Source organism: Lithobates pipiens, unplaced genomic scaffold, assembly GCF_037356315.1.
Source record: "Lithobates pipiens isolate NorthernLeopardFrog02 unplaced genomic scaffold, aLitPip1_a1.2 Scaffold_25, whole genome shotgun sequence".
NCBI classification, from domain to species: domain Eukaryota; kingdom Metazoa; phylum Chordata; class Amphibia; order Anura; family Ranidae; genus Lithobates; species Lithobates pipiens.
This window is the reverse complement of record NW_027507787.1, coordinates 33,757,044-33,769,124: the sequence shown is the minus strand read 5'-3', so window position 1 is coordinate 33,769,124 and position 12,081 is coordinate 33,757,044. Positions and strand designations below refer to the sequence as shown.

General features: G+C 42.7%; 1 protein-coding gene across 9 annotated transcripts in view; it reads left to right on the top strand.

The window, feature by feature from the left end:
• PLCE1 (phospholipase C epsilon 1) overlaps nt 1-12,081 on the top strand; it is a 783,803-nt gene that overhangs the window by 517,981 nt on the left and 253,741 nt on the right. For all 9 annotated transcript variants that reach the window (XM_077454232.1, XM_077454230.1, XM_077454231.1 and 6 more), the window contains 2 exons: nt 1,487-1,632; nt 4,381-4,639. In XM_077454232.1, coding sequence (XP_077310358.1) covers nt 1,487-1,632; nt 4,381-4,639 — 405 coding nt within the window. The remainder of the gene's footprint in view (nt 1-1,486; nt 1,633-4,380; nt 4,640-12,081) is intronic.

The window sequence follows — 12,081 nt, the reverse complement described above, 5'->3', positions numbered from 1 at the left end:
CACCTATTATAGTGATGGTCACTTTAATAGACAATCAGTAAGCCAGCCTAAAGGTTTCATTTATGAAACATTGTGTACTGCTTTGATGCTGTGATTGCTTGCAGGTATCACGTTGTACGTGACCTCTGGGACTGACCCTGGTACCATGAGATTGCTGTAACTAATCACAGAGCTCACACAATAGTTTACTACTGTAATCCACTGTGTCTGCGGGTCATGCCCCTGGGCGTTCTAGAGAGGTACACAGGTGCGTCCACCTGCATCGGCTCCCATCTCGCCATTTATATACCATGGCTGGACTGGAAGGGGTTAAAGGAAAAGATGGAAGATTTCCTTAGGGAGATGCTGTTACCTTTCCCTAAATGGTGTGGCTTTAATTGTCATCGTCTGGATTCAGGTCAAATGTAGTGAGAAGACGAGGGTTTCTATACAATTTCTTTGTTTTACTTATATGTATTAACTTACATCTCACAGGATCACTTTTGTTGTTTGATAATATGAATTTTTATATGATTAGCAACATAATTGGTACTGAGAAATTACTTTTTGTAAAGTTGGAGTATCTTTATTGGGTAATATCTGGAATTGTGTATATATGGATATTGATAGGTTTCACAATTGAATATCACTATTTATGTCCTGCGCTTCGTTATACATTAATGGGGAAAATTTACTAAATATGGTGAACACACAATCTGGTGCAGCTGTGCATAGTAACCCAATTAGCTTCTAACTTAAGCTTCTTGAATTAGGCCGAGTTCACACTTCTCTGACATGAAAGTACCACAACTTCCTATCCGATTTTGCCCTGCAACACCGGTCTGAACAGGAGTCGAACAGGATACGACTTGAGATGATTGCAATTTGGGTCTATTATGGATTTGGTTTTTGTTTTTTCAATACATTTTGCAGGTGCTAACATTGTCAGATCAGTTAAGATGCTGATCCAACTTCGATACAACTTCAGTGATATTCAATGGGCTGAAATTGGACCAAAGTGGTGCAGGAACCTTTTCCAAAGACGGACCAGTTAAGATGGCTGTTGTAGGGAATCACTGATTTTTATACGCCATGCAACCTGGAAGCTAGGCACAGTTGCACTAGATTCTGTTTTAGTAAATCCTCAACAATGTCTGTAAAATTTGCTTGGATTTGTTAAAGTAACAAGGTTTATGTTTTCTTATTAGAAAAAACTGATTGAAATTAAAAATATTGAGTGTGTGTGTCTCTCTTTTTGGGTATAACAATAACCTTGATGGCATAATTTTACATTTAAACAAGCTAGAAAAAAGTAGTTGTATTACCAGTGATTGTTTTCTTTTTCCAGCAGGAAATAGACAGATTAAATCTGGAATCTAAATAGCCTCAAAAAATTATGCAGTTTGCTTATGGTTTCATAAAACAGTAGCTTTAAAAATTGTCTTTTAATATGGGAACTCTTTTCTGTGTTTCATCAGTTTATTTCTCTTTTAATTCTCTTTTTCAGGTTAGTTCTTGGGTAACCTGGCTGATTCTTGCTGCGGGGTCCATGGAGGAGAAACGGGAAGCCTTTTCTCACTTGGTACACATAGCAAAGTGCTGCTGGAACATGGGCAATTACAATGCTGTGATGGAATTCCTGGCAGGGCTCAGGTACGACTTAATTGAGGAGAGGTGAAAGCAGCTGTTATAAACATCAGTTGGCACTTTGTCAGATAGTTTTAAATAGCCATGCAATTACAAACTTTTGTGAACTGTTTGGAAGTAATCTGAAGAGGTCATAATGTTTACATGCTTAAGGCAGTCATGTTTAATCTTTTAAAATATTAAGTGTAGTTAAAGTAAATTCTAATGTTGGTGAAGTAGCTGAAAGAATGGAAAACATTAATGATGCATTTTAGTGTTTGCAGAGCTAGATAACACTCAGTCTGAACGAAATGATCAACATTTAAAGTATTTTTATTTTATATACATTTCACAGCCTTTTATGTTGGCATGAAACATTCTGAAACGCTTGCTAACAGTGTTGACAAGTGTTCTTGTAAGACATAAATCTCAAGTGTTCCACTCTATAGACAGCTCAACACATGGATAGCCTGTTGAGACTTATTCTAGATGTTTGCATTTAACCTAGGCAGTAAAGCTAGATATATTTTCTGAACTTGTCATAGTTTAGGTATATGAAACACTAGTGTGTCTTGATGGTCCAGAACTTGAAGTGGCCTCATATAAGGAATGTGTCTGTTTTCCTAACAACCAATTAGGTTTTACTTGCCTATCCTAACCTTTTCTGCCTCAGAAGACTTGAGTTTGAAATGTGTGACCAGTATGTTGACACAGAATGTTGCAACTTTTTAATGGATCTTGATGTCTTAAAAAGATTCACACTTCACTCCACTAACAGCACTCAGTGTTAGCATTTACATGGCCCAGGATGCAAAACTTTGCAGTAAATTGGAATCTTTGACATATTTGAAAACCTGTGATTGAACACAGATTGCGATTTATAAATGATTAGTATGTGCAGTGTTAGATTAGTCAAGGGGATTGCAGTGGGTCTTGATGGTCCAAAGAACAGGGTGATCTTTCACCACCTGTTTTTATCCTTGGGAATCTGTGTGTCTTTGGCCACAGCACTGGTCACAACTGCCACATGTAGGCTCTATACAGACGCTGAAGTCTAAAAATAATTTCAACTTACCACATACCATAATAAGCACATTAAAGTATACCCAAAGTCAATTTATTTTTTATTATTTTAGTTTTTGATAGAGTGGAGAGAAATTGGAAAAGGTATCAGGTTTTTTTTGAGAAGTAACAATTTTTATTGAGTTTTTACACAAACAATATAATACAGGGTACTTGTCAGGTTTTTATTGCTGTCTGTGCCCCCAGTGGTTAGATTCACCCTATTTGTCCTGTTTACTGTTAAAGTGAAAGTAAAAGAAAATCCCAATGTTTGAGTTGTCACCAGAAAAGTAATAGAGGTAATAGTGTGTACCCAGTCTTCTACTGGGTACACTACCTTTGGTGACCCTCTTTTTTTATTTTATTTTTATGTTGGCTTTTTCAACATTACACAGGTACACGGTGAGTAGACTTAATAACCTTTTTATAACAACATGTTAAGTTTACATAGTAACATAACACTAAGTGCCTTTAGGAGTGGAAGCAACATTTATAAACTTAAGATGACAATCTTATATAATGTCCATATCTGGGTATTGATGATGGGTGAAGTCCAAAGTGGGACAATTGCAAATGTCAAGGAGGGGTCCAATAGATTGGGTATTTTAAGGATGCCTTTGTGAGGTCTCGTTTGAGGTACCAGTCCATGTTTCGGAATGGCTGCATACGTTTTTGTATATCTTCTTGGGAAAGCATGTGTTCCATAAATGTGCGCCATCTCATTAAAAATCGTGAGATGGAGCCAAAGTTTAATATAATGGTGTTCAATCTTTCAAGATACAAAAGTGACACAAGTTTTTTTTTCACTGCCTGTAGCTTTGGTGGTGTTGTCTTAATCCATTGCGCCATGATTGTCCTACGTGCCACCAGGAGGCATATATGTGCCCAGTGGGAGATGTGGAGTGGACTTTTTTCTGACGGTGTGGATAAGGGTGGTGCATAACCAAACAGACATATGAGGTAATCCCTTGGGATCCGTACTTTGGTAATCTTGTATATGAAGTTCAGTATAGAGTCCCAATACATGATGGTGGATTGGCATTCCCAGAGGCAATGTACCAGTGTGGGACGTGGTGTGGAACACCAGGGGTGTACCGCTCCTGATCTGGATCTGTTTTGTTGATGCAAAAAGGGTATGCCCTATGGATGATCTTAAATTGTGTTTCCCGCCATATTTCGGATACAGTAAGCTTGTGAACTCATCTGTATCCTTCAAGTATTTTTTCCGGAAGGTTTTCACCACGTCAAATATATTAGACCACTTTTGGAATGGTTTAAGATGATACTTGGCAGTCTGATGAGTATATAAGCTGGAGATGGAATAGTCATCACCGTGTAGCACAGTATCAAAGACTTTTGGAGGGAGGTGACCCTCTTGACAAACAGGAATTTCCTCACTTTAAAAGGAATTTCCTATCACTTTCTGTTTAGGCAATGGACCAGGAAGTGAAGGGAAATCTCCCCAATGGAACACGGATAGTAAAACAAAACTGATGGGGATTATAACCCTCCCTTAAAATATCCAAAATGTACAACATAGGCTTTGCCTTTAATTCTACTTAAAATTATTTCTGCAGTGATCCTTCATGGTAAATTATGTATGCAGTTTTCAAAAAGCAATAAAACATGTTTTTATAGACTGCTTGAATGGACTCATGCATTACAATGGATACTGCTTGGCAGCCATAAAAAATGTTTGCACTTCTTTAACAGGTCTCGGAAAGTGCTGAAAATGTGGCAATTCATGGATCAACATGATATTGAAACTATGAGAAGCTTAAAAGATGCCATGGCTCAGCATGAATCATCATCGGAGTACAGAAAAGTGGTGAACAGAGCACTGAATATACCTGGTTGTAAAGTGGTTCCTTTTTGTGGGGTGTTCTTGAAAGAACTGTGTGACGTTCTTGATGGAGCAGCAAGTCTGATCAGACTGTGTCCTCGCTACAATTCTCAGAATGAAATATTGGAGGTAAATGCACATTAATACTCTTTACTTCTTAACACTAGTTAGGAGTCTCAACCTTTATATCCTTTTTATTCATTTTTTTCTAGCTTTAATTTGTGAAAAATGTATAAGGACTGTTATTGCTGACCTCCCTATGAAAATGCACATTAACCACTTAAGCCCCCAACCATTTTGCAGGCCAAAGACCAGAGCACTTTTTGCGAACTCGGCACTGCGTCACTTTGACAATTGCGCGGTCGTGCGACGTGGCTCCCAAACAAAGTTGGCATCCTTTTTTTCCCACAAATAGAGCTTTCTTTTGTTGGTATTTGATCACCCCCGCGTTTTTTATTTTTTGCGCTATAAACAAAATAAAAAGCATCAATTTGGAAAAAAACACATTATTTTTTACATTTTGCTATAATAAATATCCCCCAAAAATCTATAAAAAAAATGTTTCCCTCAGTTTAGGCCAATACGTATTCTTCTACATATTTTTGGTAAAAAAATCGCAATAAACGATTATTGATTGGTTTGAATAAAAGATATAGCGTTTACAAAGTAGGGGATAGCTTTATTGCATTTTTATTAATAATTTTTTTTACTAGTAATGGCGGCGGTCAGCGATTTTTATCGTGACTGCAACATTATGGCGGCCACATCGGAAATGTGTACACATTTTTGGGACCATTGTCATTTGTACAGCAATCAGTGCTATACAAATGCACTGATTCCTGTGTAAATGACACTGGCAGTGAAGGAGTTAACCACTAGGCGGCAGTGTAGGGGTTAAGTGAGCCCAGGGGAGTGTTTCTAACTGTGGGGGAGCGTGGCTGTGTATGACATGTCTCTGATCTCTGCTCCGATCACAGGGAGCAGAGATCAGTGACACTATCCCTAGGCAGAACGTGAGCTAATCGCGTGTATTCCCACGGCGATCGAGTCCACGGGACCCGTGATTGGACTCACGGAGGTCCCGACCAGTGCATGCGCCGCCGGCGCCCATTTGCCTGTCTGTGCCATTCTGCTGACTTATATCGTTGTGCGTTGGTCGGCATGTGGTTAAGGGGTTTATTTACTAAAGGCAAATCCACTTTGCACTGCAAGTGCACTTGGAAGTAAAGTCACTGTAGCTCCGAGGGGGATATGCAAGAAAAATAAAAAAAACAGCATTTTAGCTTGCACATGATTGGATGATAAAATCAGCAGAGCTTCCACTCATTTCAGATCTACCCCTTAGATTTTGAGCGACTGCACTTTCAAGTGCACTTGCAGTGCAAAGTGGATTTACCTTTCGTAAATAACCCTCTATGTGTCCTTACACTGGAATAAAGTAAAATTCATTGGTGAAGAAATACAGTGGCAAAAATAAATATTTGATCCCCTGCAGATTTTGTAAGTTTGCCCACTTACAAACCAATGAAAGGTCTGTTATTGTTATCATAGGTGTATTTTAAATAATAAAGACAAAATATCAACCAAAAATCCAGAAAAAAACACAATACAAATGTTCTGCACTATGGGTCAATGGGATCATAGCCTCTATAATACACCCCGACCAGGCAGGTATTATGCCGCAAAAATCCACGTTCAACAATCTTGGGTGCTTTTTTCTGAACATGCAGTTGCAGGCAGACAATGGGGGAAACAGGGCTCTTCTGTCCCTGGATGCCAACAAGGCATTTGACAGCATTGCCTGGCAATACCTGTGGGCGGTGCTGTCAAAGTTTGGGTTCGGGGACCGATTCGTAGCCTGGGTCAATTTCCTATACGCCTCCCCACAGGCGACTATTATGATGTCAGGCATAATGTCTCATGCGTTTGCTCTGGGCTCTTTGCTATCGATATTGAGCCACTGGCGGCTGAAGTGAGGGCGAGTCCGGGGATCACGGGCCTGAGGTATGGTGATCTTCATGAAAATATTATGCTGTATGCCGACAACATAATGCTTTTCTTGGGGGACACCACCACTTCTTTGGCTGAGGTAACCTCCATTATTTCAAGATTCGGACACTTTTCGGGCCTGACAATTACCGTATATACTCGAGTATAAGCCGAGATTTTCAGCCTCTTTTTTGAGGCTGAAAGTGCCCCCCTCGGCTTATACTCGAGTCATCGCTGTCTGCCCGCTCGATCAGCGTGTCGAGCAGACAGACAGCGGCCATTCTGATTCAAAAGCCGCGCCTCCGGCTCCCCCTTCGCCTGTGATAGGCGGAACACTGAATTTCCCAGCAGCCTGTGTTCCGCCTATCACGGACTTCGTATCATCCTCGTACTACGGACGAGGATGATACGACGTCTGTGATAGGCGGAACACAGGCTGCTGGGAAATTCAGTGTTCCGCCTATCACAGGCGAAGGCGGCGGCGCAGCTTTTGAATTTTACAATGGCCGCCGACGAACGAAGAGGGCACGGGACGGAGGCAAGGCACAGGACGGCACGGCACGGGACGGGACGGGACGGGACCGGAGGCAAGGCATGGCGGCGAGGCACGGCGGCGAGGCACGGCGGCGAGGCACGGAGGCAAGGAGGCTCGGCACGGGACGGAGGCTCGGGACAAAGGCTCAGGACACAGGTAGGCTGGACACACACACACACACACACACACACACACACACACACACACACACACACACACACACACACACACACAGGGATGGATGGATGGATGGAGACACACACACACAGGGATGGATGGACGGACACACAGGGATGGACGGACACACAGGGATGGACGGACACACAGGGATGGACGGACACACACACAGGGATGGACAGGCATGTCTTACCCTCGGCTTATACACGAGTCAATAAGTTTGCCAGTTTTTTTGGGGGTAAATTGGGGGCCTCGGCTTATATTCGGGTCGGCCTATACTCGAGTATATACGGTAACTGGTCCAAGTCAGCACTGATGGTGCTGGATGGTGGATCTGCCTGATTCTTGCCAGATACCGGTGGTGACCTCATTCAACATCTGATTGGATCCATGGCCCAGGACCCGGCCGGTTACTCTGAATGATTGATGCTGACTGCATCTGGAGGAGAGACTGTTCCGATGGGCTTGGAGGCGCAGATGTTCCACAAATCTAACAAATAGACGCTCACCTTTACCTTGATCCAGAAAATCTAGAATAAGGGTAGACAGATACAAGAGGTGACAGGCTTCCAGTGTTGGCTGGTGAAGTTTTAGGATGGGGGAACACCAGACCCGCCCCTTCCCGGTTGGCCTCTTCCACTTCTCATAAGCCACACCCCTTATAGAATCCACTCACTTCGTCCCCTGTATTACACTTGCTTCTACTCATAGTGTCAGTAGTATACAGCTCAGCATCACAGGACAGAGTATATAGCCCCAGCATCACAGGACGGAGTATATAGCTTAGCCTCATAGATCATGGTATATAGTGCAGCCTTACAGATCGACGCAAACAAACTGAAAAATTACACTGTTAATAATGAAGGACTCTAAATAGACATTTATCAGGTCAGCCTGGCATGTAGCATTTCTCACAAAGCCTGGCATATAGCATTTCTCACAAAGCGTGGTATATAGCATTTCTCACAAAGCCTGGTATACAGCATTCTCATTGGTCTCCCCTTCTGCTTGAGTCTGTCACATGGCTACTTAAAGTGTAAGTTCACCTTTACAGAAAAATTTGTAAGGTGAACTTACACAATGGCGGAACACCAGGGCCCAGTCGCAAGTGCGACTCTGGTAGTTCCGCCACTGATTGTGAGTACAACTGTCCTGGGTAGTGTATAGCTATATACACCTACCTTCTTCTTTCCTGTATACAGGACAGATGTACTCACAATGTGTGTCTATAGTGTATAGTTGCAAACCCAATGGCCAGCAGTTCGCCTCTCTCTCCCTGTTCTAACCTGCCTGAGGCTTAGTGTCACCACAGAGAATGTTTGAGGGGCAGGCAGCAAGGTCTCGAAGAGACCGAAAGAAGAGTGTATCTGTCTGGGGTCAGACAGCAGAACTACGGCCAGGCAGCACTTACCTTCAATGGTGCCGCTCATCCTCTCGGAACCCACCGCACGCAGCCACGCGCTCCAGTCGGAAACCGGAAGTGATGTAAATAGCCACGCCCTCTCCTCTCCTCTAGTGTCATGTCCCAGTCGACTACACCACAGTGACGCATGCAAATAGACTAATGCCGCCCACTATCCTCTCCTCCTGTCCCCGCCAATCGTAGCCACTACTATAAACATGCCAACGAATCCCAGTAGAGTGGGAGTGTGTGCGGACACACAGCTTGCGTCCTGCACATGCCCTTAACACGGGCAAGTCAACTTCCCAGCCTGCAATCAGCTGATTGCAGGCTGGGAAGCTTCCCATAGACCGCTGCATGTCCGGTGCCTGGTTACTCTTAAAGTGACTTTATTTATTTATTTTTTAAATTCAGATGGGGGGGAGGCGGGCTCTCACTGCAGGCTTCGCTGAATATAGTCCGAAATGGGGGAATCTTTCTTAATGTCGAACTGGCAAAATTACAACAAGGCGCCAAGTGGCGTCCCTTCAGCGTGACTTTGTTGTCACACATATTTCAGGAAAATTGTTGTCCTTCTCTGAGTTGCGAGCCAGGTTTAATCTGCCCTCTACCATGTACTATTCTTATCTCCAGCTATGACATGCAGTGGGCGTGCAAGGAGATACTACCCAATGGGCTATGTCAACCACCCCCATTTTCCACTTGTTACAGACCAGCACTGAAACCAGGGGGATTATCTCACAATTCTGTCGAAGGCTATTGACACACTGTTTAAAAGCCTACCCCACTAAGACACCGTCCCTATGGGAGAAAGATGACAAGTAGGTCCGCTCACGGGAGATCAATGGGAGGAAGTCCTGCAGTCAATTACTACTTGCTCTCTAAACGTAGCCCAAAAGGTCTCCCAGTTATACATAGTACTCAGGGTGCATTATACCCCACTTAAACTGCATACGATGGGCAGGTGGGCAGACTCCTTGTGTAGTAGATGCGGGCAACATCAGGGTGACCTCATCCACCTACTCTGGAGATGCCCAAAACTCCATAGATATTGGAGCAGGGTGCTTGGGACGCTTAATTACATAGTTACATAGCAGGTGAGGTTGAAAAAATACACAAGTCCATCAAGTCCAACCTATGTGTGTGATTATATGTCAGTATTACATTTTATATGCCTGTATGTTGTGGTCGTTCAGGTGGTTATCTAATAGTTTCTTGAAACTATCAATGCCCCCCGCTGAGACCGCCGCCTGTGGAAAGGAAATTCCACATTCTTGCCGCTATTACAGTAAAGAACCCTCTACGTAGTTTAAGGTTAAACCTCTTTTCTTCTAATTTTAATGAGTGGCCACGAGTCTTGTTAAACTCCCTTTTGCAAAAAAGTTTTATCCCTATTGTGGGGTCACCAGTATGGTATTTGTATATTGAAATCATATCCCCTCTCAAGTGTCTCTTCTCCAGAGAGAATAAGTTCAGTGCTCTCAACCTTTCCTCATAACTAATATCCTCCAGACCCTTTATTAGATATGTTGCCCCTCTTTGTACTCGCTCCATTTCCAGTGCATCCTTCCTGAGGACTGGTGCCCAGAACTGGACAGCATACTCCATGTGCGGCCGGACCAGAGTCTTGTAGAGTGGGAGAATTATCGTTTTATCTCTGGAGGTGACCCCCTTTTTAATGCATGCCCATATTCTGTTTGCTTTGTTAGCAGCAGTAGTTAGCGGTCGTCTGGAATCAAGTGTTCCAGATGACCGTTCCCTTAGATCCAATTCATTGCATATTAGGAGTGCTGGAAGAAACTGTCCCGGAGGAGATGACTAGAATAGCATTCTCTAGGGTATTGTTCCTTGGGCAGATTCAAAAGAATTTGGGCACCGTGGCTAGATACCCCTGGACTGTGTCCCAGGGAATTGATGATGTCCAGATTGTTACAATGCCCCGAGAGAGGACCATAATGGGCAAAAGATGGATAACACCAGATGTACGGTATATATCAGTTTGTTGTAAACTTACCAGGTTTGAAGTTAAGATAATTGGGATGGAAGTATTGAAATACACTATATGTGCATTGGAAACTGTTTGAACTTGTTTAATAAACACCTTTTTGATAAAAACAAACAAATGTTCTAAATTGAGTTGCAGTTCAGTGAGTAAAATAAGTACTTGATCCCCTACCAACCAACAATAATTCGGACTCCCACAGTTTGGCTACAGTATGTTCTCATGTGGTACACAGATTAATCCTGTCAATATAAGAAGGTGCTCCTAACGACAACTCATTATGTGTATAAAAGACACCTGTCCACAGAACCTCTTTCTGCCATTCACACCTCACCATCATGGGCAAGACCAAAGAGCTGTCAAAGGACATCAGGGACAAGATTGTAGACCTGCACAAGGCTGGTGGAATAGGCTACAACTAAGGAGACAACTGTTGGAGCAATTATTTGCAAATGGAAGAAATACAAAATATCCATCAATCGCCCTCGGTCTGGAGCACCATGCAAGATTTAGCCTCTGGGGATAAGGATGATCATGAGAAAATTGAGGGATCATCCCAAAACTACACGGAAGGAGCTTGTGAATGATCTCGAGGCAGTTGATACCACAGTCACCAAACAAAACATTGGTAACACAATATGCTGCCATAGATTGAAATCTTGCAGCGCCCGCAAGGTCCCCCTCCTCAAGAAGGCACATATACAAGCCCATTTGAAGTCTGCCAATGAACATCTAAATGATTCAGAGAAGGACTGGAAGAAAGTGGTGTGGTCAGATGAGACCAAAATTAAACGTTGGCATTAACTCGACTCTCCATGTTTGGAAGAAGAAAAATGCTGACTATGACCCTAAGAACACCACCCCTATAGTCAGTCACAGAGGTGGAAACATTATTCTTTGGGGCTGTTTCTCTGCTAAAAGGTACAGGCCGACTTTGTCGCATTGAGGGGCCAATGGACGGGGCCATGTATTTTAAAACCCAGGATAACAACCTTCTTCCCTCAGCCAGAACACTGAAGATGGGTCATGGATGGCTCTTCCAGCATGACAATGACATAAAACATACCACCAAGTAGGGCTGAAACAACTAATCGATTAATCGTCAACTAATCGATTATGAAATGAATTGATTACTATTTTCATAATTGATTAATCGACCAGTAACATAATGGGGTTAAAAAAAAAAAGAGCCCTTTATAGTACAAAGAGAGCAAATAATAGCTACTGTAAATATAACTTTGACAGTTCTACAGTAAAAAAAAAAAAAAACCCTGTCAGGAATAACACCACTCTAAGAACCCGAGTTGGACCGGATGATATTGGTCCCACGGGTTAGGCACTCAGACCCAGCACTACCTGTCACAACTTGAGTACACCTCTTCTAAATATATGATCATATTAGTTATACGTTTGTTGACAAGATATGCCTCTGTATAGCACTGTTCTACTAGCCACGACCAACGCAG